Raw genomic sequence first — 17,753 nt, 5'->3', positions numbered from 1 at the left:
TAGAGCTGAGGCCGCAGCTCAGTGAACCCTTAGCAGAGGTGGCGGATGAAATGCCTAAGGAACACATGAACAGTTATGAACTTTTTTAAAACAAGGCCAGAATCAGAATGGGGCTAACACCTGAGCATGCCCGTCGGCGGTTCAGAGCTCTAAGGTGGAAACCCGATGTGTAATTTAACCGACATGCCTACCACATTGACAAAAATTGTGATGCCTTGGTATCAGGAGCAAATGTTAAATCTCTCGAAGATCTGTTTTTCCTAGTGAAAATGGAGCAGTTTGTAGAGGGTGTTCCTGAGGAAATAGAAAGGTACATCCTAGATGGGAAGCCCAAAACTGTAACCGAGGCAGGGGAGATTGGAGCCAAATGGGTGGAGGTGGCAGAAAAGAAAAAAACTAGTAGCAGTTGGAGCGAATATCAGAAGGGGCAACCCGAAACAAAACCTTACCACCGGGGACAACCCAAGGCCCCACCTACATCCCAGGGAAACCCCAAACGCCTTCTCACCCCACCACACCAGTCTCCACCAACCAACGTCGCCCCGGTGATACCTTAGTAGGGCGATGTTTTAAATGTAATGAACTGGGACATATAAAGGCCCACTGCCCCAAGAACCCCAACTGATTACAGTTCATTACACCACAATCACACCAAAGATCCCCAGACCCAGATGCCTCTCTCATACCCTCGGAGCGAAGGGAAACCTTGAGAGTGGGCGGAAAGAAGGTTATCACTTGGAGGGACACTGGGGCACAAGTGTCAACTATCCACCAATCCCTAGTGGACCCCAAACTCATCAACCCGGAGGCTCCAGTGACAATTCAACCCTTCATGTCACAGTCTGTAACCTTGCCTACCGCCAAGTAGCATGTCCAGTACAAGGGCTGGTCAGGAATGTGGACTTATGCAGTCTATGACAATGATCCCATCCCCATGCTGCTGGGGGAAGACTTGGCCAACCATGTGAAGCTAGCCAAGAGGGTGGGAATAGTCACCCGCAGCCAGGCTAAGCAAGCTTTCACCCCCATCCCTGTTCCTGAGCCGTCCGCCAGGGCCCCGTCGGTGTTACCAGAAACCCAGACAAAGGTGGTGGAACCGGATCTCCGCCAATGACTGCAACAGCCGTAGTGGATCCAATCCCAGAGACCCAACTAAGGCCAGTCCCAGAACGAGAACTGGCAACACAACCAGCGCCAGAACCATTGCCAGCACTGAGTACAGCGTTTGCAAACCCGTCTACAACTCCAATGCCAGGGGGCACCAGCGAACCTAAACTGGCAGAAGCAGCAAATAACCCTACCCAAGAGGCTCAGCCAGAGCCTGAAATACAACATAGTACACCAGCGGACAGCGGTTCAGAGTCAACGGAAACAGCCCCAGCACCTGCATCGCTTCCAGAGGGACCAAGCCCAAGTCCACAGTCCAAGGAGGAATTGATGTCTCCAGCATCAAGGGAACAGTTCCAGGCTGAGCAGGACGCATATGACAGCCTTCAGAAAGCTTGGGCGGCGGCACGGAGCACCCCACCGCCTCTCAGCTCTTCTAACCGATCCCAGTTTGTGGTAGAACAAGGACTTTTATACAAGGAGACTCTTTCTGGTGGGCACCAGGAAGACTGGCATCCTCAAAGACAGTTGGTAGTTCCCACTAAGTATTGGGTAAAGCTCTTGAGCTTAGCCCATGATCATCCCAGTGGCCATTCTGGGGTGAACAGAACCAAAGACCGGTTGGGGAAGTCCTTCCACTGGGAGGGAATGGGAAGGACGTTGCTAATTATGTCCGGTCTTGTGAGGTGTACCAACGAGTGGGAAAGCCCCAAGACCAGGTCAAAGCCCCTCTCCAGCCACTACCCATAATTGAGGTCCCATTTCAGCAAATAGCTGTAGATATTCTGGGTCCTTTCCCAAAGAAGACACCCAGAGGAAAGCAGTACGTACTGACTTTCATGGATTTTGCTATCCGATGGCCGGACGCAGTACCCTTAAGCAACACCAGGGCTAAAAGTGTGTGCCAGGCATTAGCAGACATTTTTGCCAGGGTAGGTTGGCCCTCCGACATCCTTACAGATTCGGGAACTAATTTCCTGGCAGGGAACATGAAAAACCTGTGGGAAGCTCATGGGGTGAATCACTTGGTTGCCACCCCTTACCACCATCAAACCAATGGCCTGGTGGAGAGGTTTAATGGAACTTTGGGGGCCATGATACGTAAATTCGTAAATGAACACTCCAATGATTGGGACCTAGTGTTGCAGCAGTTGCTTTTTGCCTACAGGGCTGTACCACATCCCAGTTTAGGGTTTTCACCATTTGAACTTGTGTATGGCCGCGAGGTTAAGGGGCCATTACAGTTGGTGAAGCAGCAATGGGAGGGGTTTACGCCTTCTCCAGGAACTAACATTCTAGACTTTGTAAGCAACCTACAAAGCACCCTCCGACACTCTTTAGCCCTTGCTAAAGAAAACCTAAAGGATGCTCAGGAAGAGCAAAAGGCCTGGTATGATAAACATTCCAGAGAACGGTCCTTCAAAGTAGGAGACCAAGTCATGGTCTTAAAGGCGCTCCAGGCCCATAAAATGGAAGCATCGTGGGAAGGACCATTCACGGTCCAGGAGCACCTAGGAGCTGTTAACTATCGCATAGCATCCCCCACCTCCAAGATAAAGCCTAAGGTATACCATGTTAATTCTCTTAAGCCCTTTTATTCCAGAGAATTAAAGGTTTCCAGTTTACAGCCCAGGAAACAGATGACGTGGAGTGGCCTGAAGGTGTCTACTATGAAGGAAAAAGTGGCGGTGGCGTGGAAGAGGTGAACCTCTCTGCGACCCTTGGACGTCTGCAGCAGCAGCAGTTCAAGGAGTTGTGCACTAGCTTTGAGCCAATGTTCTCAGCCACTCCAGGATGGACCGAACGGGCATACCACTCCATTGACACAGGTAATGCTCACCCAATTAGAACCCCACCCTACCGGGAGTCACCTCATGCCCAAACTGCTATACAAAGGGAGATCCAGGACATGCTACAGATGGGTATAATCCGCCCCTCTAACAGTGCATGGGCATCTCCAGTGGTTCTAGTTCCCAAACCAGATGGGGAAATACGCTTTTGCGTGGACTACCGTAAGCTAAATGCTGTAACTCGTCCTGACAACTATCCAATGCCACACACAAATGAGCTATTGGAGAAATTGGGACATGCCCAATTCATCTCTACCTTAGACTTAACCAAGGGGTACTGGCAAGTACCACTAGATGAACCCGCCAAGAAAAGGTCAGCCTTGGTCACCCAGGCAGGGGTGTATGAATTTAATGTACTCCCTTTCGGGTTGCGAAATGCACCTGCCACCTTCCAAAGACTTGTAGATGGTCTCTTAGTGGGATTGGGAGAATCTGCAGTTGCCTACCTCGATGATGTGGCCATTTTTTCTGATTCGTGGGCAGAACACCTGGAGCACCTGGAAAAAGTCTTCGAGCGCATCAGGCAGGCAGGACTAACTGTTAAGGCTAAAAAGTGTCAAATAGGCCAAAACAGAGTGACTTACCTGGGGCACCAGGTGGGTCAAGGGACTATAAATCCCCTACAGGCCAAAGTGGATGCTATCCAAAAGTGGCCAGTTCCAAATCAAAGAAAGAGGTCCAATCCTTCTTAGGCTTGGCCGGATATTATAGGCGATTTGTACCACACTACAGCCAAATCGCTGCCCCACTGACAGACCTAACCAGAAAGAAACAGCCAAATGCAGTTCGGTGGACTGATGAGTGTCAAAAGGCCTTTAACCAGCTTAAAGCGACACTCATGTCTGACCCTGTGCTAAGGGCCCCAGACTTTGACAAACCGTTCCTAGTAACCGCAGATGCGTCCGAGCGGGGCGTTGGAGCAGTTTTAATGCTTTCAAATCTTGGTGGGGGGAAGGCTTTTGTTTGTGCTCTTTGTTTTGGGGGTTGTTCACTCTTGGGACTGAGAGGGACCAGACATCAATCCAGGCTCTCCAAATCTTTCTGAACAAGTCTCTCATATTTCAAACTTGTAAGTAAACAGCCAGGCAAGGCGTCTTAGTTTTTATCTTTGTTTTCTCAACTTGTAAATGTACCTTTTACTAGAGTGTTTATCTTTGTTTGCTGTACTTTGAACCTGAGACTAGATGGGGGTCCTCTGAGCTCTTTAAGTTTGATTACCCTGTAAAGTTATTTTCCATCCTGATTTTACAGAGATGATTTTTACCTTTTTCTTTAATTAAAAGTCTTCTTTTTAAGAACCTGATTGATTTTTCCTTGTTTTTAGATCCAAGGGGGTTGGATCTTGATCCACCAGGAGTTGGTGGAAGGGAGGAGGGGGGATGGTTAATTTCTCCTTGTTTTAAGATCCAAGGGGTTTGGATCTGTATTCACCAGGGAATTGGTGAAGAGTCTCTCAAGGCTACCCAGGGAAGGGAATTAGCTTTGGGAATGGTGGCAGCGGACCAGATCTAAGCTGGTAGTTAAGCTTAGAAGTTTTCATGCAGGCCCCCACATTTGTACCCTAAAGTTCAAAGTGGGGAAGCAGCCTTGACACCACCACACACTCCTTTCACTAGCCTGGCTCTCTTAGTCTTCCCCTCAAACTGCCCTGTTTACAGCTCTGTTTGCTTGCTCCTTTGCCGCTGCAGCTGTCTACATGCACTGCCTGACTGGCCCCCTAGTCAGAGCAGCCCCGCCCCCTAATCAGGGCTCAGCTTCTCTCCCAGCACACTGCCCCTACCAGCCTCTACAGTTACAAATACAAATAGAAATATCTACAAATACCTTCTCATATTGACCATTAGTGGGAGCCGGGAACCTAATTCCATTAGACCTCTTTGAAACTCCAGGCCAGGAGCTATAATTCTGACCTAATCTCTGATCCCAATTATCAAGTATTCTTTAATTTCCATGTCTTCTGGTCTCTGGACAAATATTCTTCTCTCACACAACATGAGCCAAAACCCACTAAAGACACTGGAAATATTTCCCTTCACCACACTTGATTTAAGAGCAGTCCCTAGAAATTAATGGCTAGCTAAGTGACATCATTGACATGATTTCCTTATTTCTCCAGGGATATGAAAGTACAATCAGGGTCCAACCGCCATGTTTTAGGCACTGCACAAACACTCAGTAAGGAGAAAGGAGACTCCTTCTATCGGAGACTCCATGAAAGAAAGTCAGATCACAAAGGGAAGGAGTTTGTCTCTCTTATAAGGAGGGGAATATGTAAATGGAGGTGACAGTTTCCTGTTTAAATCTGCCCCTCTCTCTGCCCAGGGTGCATCCGGAGAGACAATCCGCAGTCCCCTGGGTCTGCGCAGTTACCAGCTAACTCTCCCCTCCAACACCAGGGAAAATGAGACTTTGGGTCTATGTAGTTCTCATTGTGGCAGCTCTGCAAGGTACTTTGTAAACTAAACAGACTGGAGAGGCGGATGAATATTTTGTATTTGCTATTTTGATACTAATGTTTGTATCGCATCTTTATTCCCAGGTGCCCGGTCCCAGATCAACCTGGTGGAGTCCGGAGGGGGTGTGAAAAAGCCTGGAGACTCTCTCCGCCTCTCCTGCAAAGCCTCCGGGTTCACCTTCAGCGACTACGGGATGAACTGGGTCCACCGGGCTTCAGGGAAGGGACTAGAATGGGTCGCTTATATAAGCAGGAGTGGGAGTGATATATACTACCTTGGTTCATTGAAAGGCCGGTTCACCATCTCCCGGGATAATTCCAAGAGTGAGCTGTATCTGCAAATGACCGGCCTGAAACCCGAGGACACCGCCCGCTATTACTGTGCGAGACACAGTGACACAGAAACCTATTGATGCTCCTGCAAAAACCCAGGCTGCAGAATCCGCACACGCCACGTGGGGGCAGCAGCAACATAAACAACAGGGCTTTGGGTACAGAAATGGGACTCAAGGTGAGTAAATACAAATCTGCCACAAGGGTTTAACCTTTTCATTCCCTAGCAATGTCACCAGTTTCTACACAAAGTCCCCCTGATCTTGTGGTGCAGACATCGCTCTCGCAGAGCTAAGAGGTTATTTACCCCTGTCAAGAACGGAGCATCCCCAGGTTTCTTCTTGGACAAAATCTCCTGATTCTTAACTTGTCCTAATTCGCAGATGCCCGGTCACAGGTGCTATTTACAGAGGGGATGTGAAAAAGCCTGGAGACTCTCTCCAACTGCCCTGCAAAACCCCGGGTTCACCTTCAGCAGCTACTGGTTGGATTGGGTCCCTCAGGCTTCCGGATGGAGATTCAAATGAGGCTCCGCCCTAGAAAACTGTGGAAGCAGCACATATTATCTGATTCAGAGAAAGGGCGATTTACCATTTCCAAAGACAACTACACAGACTTCCTGCATTTACACATCGGCACCTTCAGCTGCGCAGACACCGCCGGGGATTGCTTTGAGAAACTCACTGTAGTGAAAGTTCAAACAAAACCCTTCCCTCTGAGTGGGCATTTTCCTTTTGGGGTGCCCAAGCTCTGCAAAATGTAGGGAGATTAAATGTGAGGACACATAGGAAACTGGGCACCTTATTTTCTCTCCTTTAGTAATGCCTCCCCCCCCCCCACTATCGCATCCATCGTTCTCACCAGTGAATAGGATGGTCTGAGTAGAATATTTAATCATTTGAACACAGCGGTATCTTTCTTCCTGTCACCAGGCTGACAAGAATCTGCAGCTACCTCGCTAACTCTGCAGGATCTATTCCCGGCTGATCTTGCAATTCCAAACTTTACTAGCTTGCCACACGACTGGCATTGTGCATAATCTTGCAATTAATCTCACATTTCGGGTTTCTGGTGGAGAACCACACACACGCTCCTCTCAACAATGGGAGTTTGCTGCCCTAGACTTAGGGAGATGTAAATATAACATTTGTAGACATAGAATGACAAAAAACAGAGAGTTAGGGTTATGGTTAGGGTTATGGATAGGGTTAGGGATCAGGGTATGATTTGGGTTAAGGTTCGCTTTAGGGTTGGGATTAGTGCTGAAATTAGGTTTAGGGTTAAGGGAAGGGTTCCATACATTTATTGCTATCAAACAACTCACAGGGAATTGTGACTCTGTACCTGCAAGGTGCTGAGTGGGCTAAATAGCCTTTGATTTCAGCATGAGAGCTAAATATTTCAAGCATGGCCGGTCAGGCACTCAGACTCTTGTATGATTGGACGTTTTCTATACGGGCCTCCCCCTTTAAATCCCTTCACCCACATAACTACCCTCGTTTTGGCTGCAAGAAGCCCTCTCATAATTGAACTACCTTTAGAAACATGGGACTCTCAGCATTGCCAGTCCCAGCATCCCCCCTGGGGCTGCATCTAGCTCAAAAATATGATTAGTATCACACTGCACTGTGCTGCAGATTCACACGAGAAGGGGCTGTCTGAATACAACTTTCTGAGACCTAGCAGAAGAATTTCAAAATGACTGAAGGAAGGAACATCTCTTATAAGGAGGGGGATATGCAAATGGAGATTATAGTTTCCTGTTTAAATCTGTCCCTCTCTCTGCCCAGACTGCACCCAGGGAGACAATCTGCAGCCCCCTGTGTCTGTGCAGTTACCAGCCAATCCCTCTTTGAACTTTGGGAAAATAAGACTTTGGCTGAATTTAGTTTTCATTCTTCCAGCATTGGAAAGGCATTTTATCCCCTTAAGAGCCCTGGGGACACCAGAGAAATGTTATTATTTTCGTTTTTATATTAATGTGATGTGTAGCATGTCTTTTAAGGGGTGAGTGAGAGCAAGGAGTATCAGCCGGTGAGGGACTGTGTTCTCAGTAAGCTTCCCTGCAAGGACCAAATTGGGGAGATAACTGATTAAGGACTAGGTGATTAACCAGTTACCATTCAGATGGGGACAGTAAAAAGTGAGGCAGGAAGGAAGGGCAAAGAAACTCCTGACCTCAGAGTGGTGAGACCCCCCTCCCCGCCGCCGTGCTTTGGAAATAGGCAGAAGCTTGGGGAAAGATACGCTGTGGGGACATGAACTTGTATAAGACATTGTAAATGAAGCAGTGTTGAACCTAAGCAGGAGTGCTTGCGGTCTATTAGAAAAGCAAAACTCAGGGGGGCAGGGGCAGTGAGCCTCATAAATTTCACCTCCCATCTCGTCAGGGTGAGACAACTGCATAATGAAATTATAGCTCAAGGTGGTCTTATGGTTAAATCTTTAGGGTGGGACTTGAAACACCTGTATTTGACTCCTGGGTTCGATATGGACTTCCTGTGTGACTCTGGATGGCCCACTTAGCCTGGGATTTCAGCATTAATACCTCCGGCCTGAGTTCCTTTTTATAAATAGGAGTATAATACAAATTCCCTACCTCACCTATGGGTGTTGGGAGACTAACTTAATTAATGTCTGTGAGTTCCTGACTCCAATGGGACACTCATAAACACCTACGTAGATGTCTGGGTATAGGTTGAATACCATTGCAATGCGTCTTTCTTAGTGGAGCTCATGATATATTATTATTAATATTATGAATCATGCTATTAATAAGTAATATATCTCAAGGCACTTATATCTGTACAAGGCATAATTTGTTAATGAACCGAGAGAAAGTAAGAAAACCTGGTGAGTTTTGCTGTAACAGATAAAATTTCCAGATGCGACAAGATTTCATGTTTGCTGAGCTCATCCATTCTAACAGGGAAATACACATGTCAGAGACAGTAAATCCACTCTATAATTATTGTCCTGCATTGGGGAAAGGGGTGTGAAGAAAGGAGAAAGAGAGAGGTTGAAATTCACCCCTAGGCAGGGAATCGATGCTAAAACAGCACTTAAGTCCCGCCTATGGTATCAAAGTAGAGAGTTGAGTGATAAGCAGGAGTTGCTTTAACCCTCTGCACACAGATCAATTTCACCCACTAGAAAACATCTATTAGACTGTGCAGGATCTTCTCCCCCAGACTTAGCCGGTGCCTCCACCTTTCACTGGTCCCTCTGCCTATGAGTGAATTTCACCCAGAGAGCTGCTTCTTCTCAGCTCCTTTTCATGTTGGACATGGGGGGGGGGGCAGGGAGGGCGGTGGAAATCTTCATGCAAATTCACCTCTCTGGCTTCCCTGGCTTAAATAGAGAAGGGTATGTCTACACTACGGGATTACTTCTATTTTATATAATTCAATTTTTGGCAACAGATTGTATAAAGTCAAGTGCATGCGGCCACACTAAGCACATTAATTCAGCGGTGTGCGTCCATGTACCGAGGCTAGCGTTAACTTCCTTAGTGTTGCACTGTGGGTGGCTATCCCATAGCTATCCCATAGTTCCCACAATCTCCCCCACCCATTGGAATTCTGGGTTGAGATCCTAATGCCTGATGGGGCAAAAAACATTGTCGCTGGTGGTTCTGGGTACAGCCTGCCCCCTCCCTCCGTGAAAGCAATGGCAGACAACCGTTTCACACATTTTTCCTGAGTGAACTGTGCAGACGCCATACCATGGCAAGCATGGAGCCCGCTCAGCTCAAGACAGCACTCATGAACATTGTAAACACGTCACGCATTATTGTGCAGTTTATGCTGAACCAGAACCTGAAAAACCAGGCAAGGAGGAGGCGGCGACGGCAGCGGGGGGAAAACGAGAGTGATGAGGACATGGACACAGAATTCTCTCAAAACGTGGGCCCTGGCGCTTTGGAGATCATGGTGTTAATGGGGCAGGTTCTAGCTGTGGAATGACGATTCTGGGCCCAGGAAACAAGCATAGACTGGTGGGACTGCATAGTGTTGCAGGTGTGGGACGATTCCCAATGGCTGCGAAACTTTCGCATGCATAAGGGCACTTTCATGGAGCTTTGTGACTTCCTTTCCCCTGCCCTCAAGAGCCAGAATACCGAGATGAGAGCAGCCCTCACAGTTGAGAAGGGAGCGGCGATAGCCCTGTGGAAGCTTGCAACACCAGACAGCTACCGGTCAGTTGGGAATCAATTTCGAGTGGGCAAATCTACTGTGGGGGCTGCTGTGATGCAAGTAGCCAAAGCAATCACTGAGCTGCTGCTACCAAAGGTAGTGACTCTGGGAAATGTGCAGGTCATAGTGGATAGCTTTGGTGCAATGGGATTCCCTAACTGTGGTGGGGCGATAGATGGAACCCATATCCCTATCTTGGCACCGGAGCACCAGGGCAGCCACTGTATAAACCGCAAGGGGTACTTTTCAATGGTGCTGCAAGCACTGGTGGATCACAAGCAATGTTTCACCAACATCAACGTGGGATGGCCAGGAAGTGTTCATGACGCTTGCATCTTCAGGAACACTACTCTGTTTAAATGGCTGCAGCAAGGGATTTACTTCCCAGACCAGAAAATAACCATTGGGGATGTTGAAATGCCTATAGTTATTCTTGGGGACCCAGCCTACCCCTTAATGCCATGGCTCATGAAGCCATACACAGGCAGCCTGGACAGTAGTCAGGAGCTGTTCAAGTACAGGCTGAGCAAGTGCAGAATGGTGGTAGAATGTGCATTTAGACGTTTAAAGGGTCGCTGGTGCACCTTACTGACTCGCTCAGACCTCAGCCAAACCAATAATCCCATTGTTATTGCTGCTTGCTGTGTGCTCCACAATCTCTGTGAGAGTGCTCGGACCAATCCTATTCAACTTATTCATAAATGATCTGGAGAAAGAGGTAAACAGTGAGGTGGCAAAGTTTGCAGATGATACTAAACTGCTCAAGATAGTTAAGACCAAAGCAGACTGTGAAGAACTTCAAAAAGATCTCACAAAACTAAGTGATTGGGCAACAAAATGGTAAATGAAATTTAATGTGGATAAATGTAAAGTAATGCACATTGGAAAAAATAACCCCAGCTATACATACAATATGATGGGGGCTAATTTAGCTACAACTAATCAGGAAAGTGATCTTGGAGTCATTGTGGATAGTTCTCTGAAGACATCCACGCAGTGTGCAGCGGTGGTCAAAAAAGCAAACAGGATGTTAGGAATCATTAAAAAAGGGATAGAGAGTAAGATGGAGAATATCTTATTGCACTTATATAAATCAATGGTACACCCACATCTCGAATACTGCGTACAGATGTGGTCCCCTCATCTCAAAAAATATATACTGGCACTTGAAAAGGTTCAGAAAAGGGCAACTAAAATGATTAGGGGTTTGGAACAGGTCCCATATGAGGAGAGATTAAAGAGGCTAGGGCTCTTCAGCTTGGAAAAGAGGAGACTAAGGGGGGATATGATAGAGGTATATAAAATCATGAGTGATGTGGAGAAAGTGGATAAGGAAAAATTATTTACTTATTGCCATAATACAAGAACTAGGGGTCACCAAATGAAATTAATGGGCAGCAGATTTAAAACAAATAAAAGGAAGTTCTTCTTCATGCAGCGCACAGTCAACTTGTGGAAATCCTTACCTGAGGAGGTTGTGAAGGCTAGGACTATAACAGCGTTTAAAAGAGAACTGCATAAATTCATGGTGGTTAAGTCCATTAATGGCTATTAGCCAGGGTGGGTAAGGAATGGTGTCCCTAGCCTCTGTTTGTCAGAGGGTGGAGATGGATGGCAGGAGAGAGATCACTTGATCATTGCCTGTTAGGTTCACTCCCTCTGGGGCACCTGGCATTGCCCACTGTCAGTAGACAGGATACTGGGCTAGATGAACCTTTGGTCTGACCCAGTATGGCCGTTCTTTTGTTCTTTTGTTCTATGGCTGAGATTACCCCCTCCTTGGAATCCATGGTCAGGGGTGGGGTAGTGGTGGCGGCCCCCCCTAGAATTGCATGCAACTCAGCGTAGAAGCGGCATGTCTGTGGCTCTGCCCCAGACCTTCCATTTGCTTCTTTGGTTTTTTGATAGGCTTGTCTGAGATCCTTAACTTTCACGTGGCACTGATATGAGTCCCTATTGTGGCCTCTCTCCACCATCCCCTTTGAGATTTTTTCAAATGTTTTGGCATTTCATCTTTTAGAACGTAGTTCTGCTAGCACAGAATCTTCTCCCCATACAGCGATCAGATCCAGTACCTTCCATAAGGTCCATTCTGGAGCTCTTTTTCGATTCTCGACTGCATGGTTACATGTGCTGATGAGCTCTGCGTGGTCACCTGTGCTGTCCACGCTGGGGAAACAGGAAATGAAATGCAAAAGTTCGCGGGGCTTTTCCTGTCTACCTGGCCAGTGCATCCGAATTCAGATTGCTGTCCAGAGTGGTCACAATGGTGCACTGTGGGATAGCTCCTGGAGGCCAATACCGTCGAATTGCGTCCACACTAATCCTAATTCGAACTGGCCATGTCGATTTTGGCGCTACTCCCCTCGTCGGGCAGGAGTACAGAAATCGATTTTAAGAGCCCTTTATGTCGAAGTAAATGGCTTCGTTGTGTGGACGGGTCCAGGGTTAATTCAATTTAATGCTGCTAAATTTGACCTAAACTCGTAGTGTAGACCAGGCCTTAGTAATTACCTGAACCGAACTGTTAATTCATACTCTACTTGTGCTACATTCTGGGGAAAAGATGAACCAGTTGTTGCTAATTTTGCTCCCTCTCCTTGTCCAGATACCTTGTGAGTATCCATCGGGGTGGAGGGAATATGGGGAAGCTATTCATTTATAATTAGGCAGATTATTTCTTGAAGGGCTTTGAAAGGGGTTTCATTTCTTACGGGGTGAAATATTTATTGTATAATACAAATTGTCTCCTCCTTTTAGGTGTCCTGTCCCAAGTGCAGTTGGTCGAGTCCGGTCCAAGAATTGTGAAGCCCTCATAGTCCCTCAAACTGACTTGTACCGTGTCTGGCTTCTCCATTAACAGTGATGGCTATGCTTGGCACTGGGTCAGGCAGCCTCTTAGCAAGGGCCTCGAATGGGTGGGATACATCAATGTGTACTACTCCAGCAGTGGCTCCGTGCCTTCCTTTCAGAACCGAATCTCCATTTCTAGTGACACCTCCAAGAACCAGTTCTCCCTACAGCTGAGTTCTGTGACAGCTGCAGACACCGCCACCTATTACTGTGCCAGAGAGACACAGTGTCACAACCAAAGAAGAGACTCGTGCAAAAAGGGGAAGCGGGTTCTGAACTGTGCAGTGAGAGAAGATGAACAAAAAGTGGTTGAATATTCACATGAACAGCAAACCCCTTCTCCTCCCAGCCCCAACCACAGACACGCTTTCTTCATTGAAAATATATTGATATTCTAAAGAAGGTTCATAACATTCCTGGAAGCAAAGGAGGGAGACATTTTCTACAGAACTTACGGGTGGGGAGGGGAAGGAAATTCTGATAAAGAGATATGGGGAAAGATTAATAGCTTTTAATGCCAGAACGGACCACTGTGGTCACTGTCCTCCTGCATATCACAAGCCAGAGAACTTCTCTCAGCGGTTTCTGCAGTGGAAAGAATTATTACTCTCAGTTACATAAATAACTCAATAAAACCCTCAGTATATTTAGGCTGAAGTAGGGGAAAGGTCTGCTTCATTTGACTCAACAATAAATACTACATATGGTTTGCATTGCAAAAAAAATTTACATCTCTCGGTTAGTGCATTGAAATGTACTCTGGGAAAATTCTTAAAGGGATGGGAATATAGTGTCACCCTTCTCCCAAATGATAGCATATTCCAGGGCCCTGTAGGTCTGTTTCCTGTTGAAGAACACATTAGTGATGGGTATTTTTCTAGTGTAAATTGTTTATTTATACTACACACACCTGTCACGAACAGCACACAGACAATCTTCTATTTCATAAATATGAGCCCTAATACAAATGCACAGATCCAAGAAGGCAATTGTGCCCTTTAAGCGGTGGTTCTTACAGACTTAAGACTTTAAGGGCCAGACTTCCAAAGGCATTTAACTGCCAAAAGTTTCAGATAGAGAGTGGGATTTTCAATAGCAGCTAAGAGCCTAACGCCAATTGAATGCTATTTTATACCCTCTAAAAACTTTTTGTGCTGGAAACAATGAGTAGGTTTATCCGTCATCTTTGAAATATTTTTCTCCTGCTGCTGTAATAGGGAGACATGCCCCAGAGGGAGCACCTTTATTTAACCAGAAATGCCCCTACCTGCCCCTTTCATCTCTCATCCTTGCTGGGTGAATCCCACATGCAAATCTCTTCACAGGGTTTCCTGCTTAACTACAAAGCCCTGATTTGGAGACACCTCAATAGTCAGTCAGAACTTCTTGTCAACTGTCTGAAATGAGCCACTCTCATTACCACTTCAAAAGTTATTTTTCCTCCCTTGGTATGCTGCTGTCAATTGAATTGTCTCGTTAGACTGACCTCACACTTGGTAAGGCAGCTCCCATCTTTTCATGTATTTATACCTGCTCCTGTATTTTCCACTCCATGCATCTGATGAAGTGGGCTGTAGCCCATGAAAGCTTATGCCCAAATAAATTTGTTAGTCTCTAAGGTGACACAAAGACTCCTCCTTGTTTTAGTCAGAACTCTGTAACTCAGAACCTGGAGCAAAGTTTTCCACAATAACCCTAAATAAATATGAAATACCTACAGGTTTTAATTCTTCTGCTTGTTATTCCTTCATGTAAGTTTGTACTGGAAAAGGCAGTGAGAGAATCATTTCTGTAACTGTGTCTTTGATTCATTTTTCTTCATTTTCCCCCAACAGGTGTCCTTAGTCAAATCTAGCTGGTCCAGTCCAGGAGTGGTGAAGCCGAGAGACACGCTCACACTGACCTGTGCTGTCTCTGGCTTTACCATCATCCTAAGTGCTTACTATTGGAATTGGATCCGGCTGGCTCCTGGGAAAGGGCTGCAGTGGATGGGACAAATTCATTATGATGCCAATTTAGTTTATTCCAACTCTCTGAAAGGACAAATAACCATCGCCAGAGACACCTCCAGGAATGATTTCTACCTCAAACTCTGCTCTCTCACAGCTGTAGACACTGCTATGTACTATTGTGGTAGGATAGATAGATAGATAGTTAGATAGATAGATTAGATTAGATTAGATTAGATTATTAGATTTAACACTCTTGAAGCAGCTCCTCCCCAATCCTACTTGGAAAATAACTTGCCTAAATAATGTCTTATGTTTAGTCACTAGTGGGCACAGTTGTTAAGCAACTGATGCAGAGAGTGTAGGATTAGAAAAGTAGCACCTGACAGTCAATAGATCAGTGTTGTACCAAGGGCAGTTTAGGCTGGACATTAGGAAAAACTTCCCAACTGTCAGGGTGGTTAAGCACTGGAATAAATTGCCTAGGGAGGTTGTGGAATCTCCATCATTGGATATTTTTAAAAGCAAGTTAGACAAACACCTATCAGGGATGGTCTAGGTAACATTTTACCTCGCCATGAGTGCAGGGGACTGGACTAGATGACCTCATGAGGTCCCTTCCAGTCCTACGATTCTATGATTCTGCTTCTTCATCATCAGTATTGTGGAAGGGCCATGCAATGATTAGATTAGTCAGATTAGAATATAATAAATGTTCTTTATCTCTATAAATTTAACAACTAACAACAACAATATTAACAATTTGAATCATTCCCATGAACTCATTTTGCCACGTTTACTATAGTCATCTTATACAAAAAGTTTACGGAGGTAACTGTTTACCTAGGGACTATGTTTTAAGGTGTGTCTATGAAGCATCAAGCACAATAGGACTGTAATCTCTAAGGTGCCACAAGTACTCCTCATTCTTTTTGCTAAAGAATATGGACACTCACTTGTTTTCCAGAAGGAATTGAGCATTCAAAGCCTCTAGGCAGTTTTGAGAATCTCAACTTCTTTGTTTACCCTTGTCAGGGGAAGGATGTTCTGGTGCTGGGGACACTAGCCTGAGACACTGAAGAACAGGATTACATTTCATGTGACGAGGGCCAGGAGACATTCCTTGGATTCTGTACTGTGGGGAAGACTTTCAGTAGAAAACTTAGAGCCAGATTTTCAAAGGATTTAGGTACCCAGAAGAGTTTTCAAAATGCACCTAACTGCCATTGATTTCAAAAGATGTTAGGCCACTCATTGCTTTTTCAAATACCACTAGGTGCATATCTGCTTCTTTAGTTGCCTAAATACATTTGAAAATCTGGTCCTTGATTTCTTTGCCACAGATGTTTTCAAGGTATTTAGGCACCTAAAGATGGAGGTAGGAGCATAGGTACTTTTGAAAATCCTGCTAGTTTTGCCTATCTTCATGTTCAGGTAACTAAATAGCCTTAAAATCTGGTCCTTCATTTCTAGTTTCCCCGATCTGTATGAGGATAACATTATTTCTCTACCTCACAGAGATGTTGTAAGATGAAATACATTGAAGACTATGATGAGCTCAGATACTACAGTCATGGGGGTATATAAGTTCTATAGGTAAAAGGCACCATTCTCATTTCCATCTCAGCCTTCCACAAGTGTGAATATTTGGGAGTTGACTGTGGGAAATAATGACTTGGGCTGGGTTTCAGGGAATTAGGTGTCTAGTTCCAGTTCAGTCTCAGTGGGACCTTGGGTGTATGTCTTTGAGAAAACCAGCCTTGATTGCTGGTTTATTACCTCTTTCATTAATGTATTTTCCCTCTCTTGCCAGGCCCCATCTTGGGGTTTAAGGTGACGGAGTCCGGTTTAGGAGAGGTGACCGTCTCAGGGTCCCTCAGTCTGACTTGTGCTGTCTCAGATTCTGCCCTCTCTACTGGTGGAGACTGGTGGCATTGGATCAGGCAGCCCCCAGGAAAAGGTCTGGTGTGGCTGGCATTGATAGACAGATATGGGAACACCCACTATCTCCCTGACATTCAAAATCGAACCACCATCACTTTGGACCCTTCCAAGGACGAGTTCTACCTGCGAGTGGACAGCCTGAGTCCACAAGACACAGCAACATACTACTGTGCTAGGAGCACCTACTGGATGTATAAACCACCATGATACATGCTAGCACAAAAACAGGCCTCAGCCACAGCCCCCAGAGGCAATGTTTTTTCAGAGTTACGTACCTTTCAGAACCTAGCACTAAGCCACAGAGGTGCTTTTGAGAATGTTTCCCTAAATCTTATGTGAAGTGACGGGGATTTAAGATCCTAAATCCTAAAGGCACTTTTGAAAAATGGGAGGTAGGTTCCTAGGTCATTGAGTGCTTCTGAAATTTTTACCCCGTGTCATTTTTGAAAATGGGATTTAGGCTTCTAATGTATTAGATGCTTTTGAGAACTTCACCGCACATTTATTTATGGGCAATCTCTTAAAAGACACCCATTTCAGTCAACAGATTCCCTCTTTACTTCAATGTCCATTGGTTTCAGCGAGCTAGATTCCTGCTTAAAACCCAGGTGCTGCAGAATGTGCTGCTTGGTCCAACAACTGAAAAGAAAAGAAAAGAAAAGAAAAGAAAAGAAAAGAAAAGAAACTGCTGTGTATTTAAATATATAAATAATTCTCTCCTGGTGTAAATGGACATAACTCCAGTAACTTCTACTCCAGTGAATTTCTCCCTAGGTGGGTCACAGACCGTTCACGTATATGTGTACGTTAACTGAAATTAATGCAATAACAGAATCAGTCAGAGCTGAAAGGGAAAGAAACACAGGTGTTTCTTGTTCCGATCCAAGACAGTAAAAAATTGGCTATTTATATGACTTTCACTTGTATATTGAAAAAAAATCCATTCTCTCTCTCTCTCTACTTCTCTCTCGCACACGCTCTCACACTGTCAAGGTTCCCTCCACCCCCAACCTTGTATCATGCAAAATTAATCCTGAATTACAGGAGAATTTTACTAATTTCTATG

At 45.6% G+C, this 17,753-nt stretch overlaps 1 gene segment (V, D, J or C); it reads left to right on the top strand.

Annotated features, from left to right (window-relative positions):
- Positions 1-5,358: 5,358 nt before the first annotated feature.
- On the top strand, positions 5,359-5,825 carry LOC135886372 (Ig heavy chain V region 3-like). The segment is given in 2 exon segments: positions 5,359-5,404; positions 5,497-5,825. Coding segments are annotated over 2 exon segments (375 nt in total).
- Positions 5,826-17,753: the final 11,928 nt, after the last annotated feature.

Source organism: Emys orbicularis, chromosome 12 (genome assembly GCF_028017835.1).
Source record: "Emys orbicularis isolate rEmyOrb1 chromosome 12, rEmyOrb1.hap1, whole genome shotgun sequence".
NCBI classification, from domain to species: Eukaryota; Metazoa; Chordata; order Testudines; family Emydidae; genus Emys; species Emys orbicularis.
Note: the sequence above shows the minus strand (reverse complement) of the source record. Positions and strands in the feature narration are given on the sequence as shown.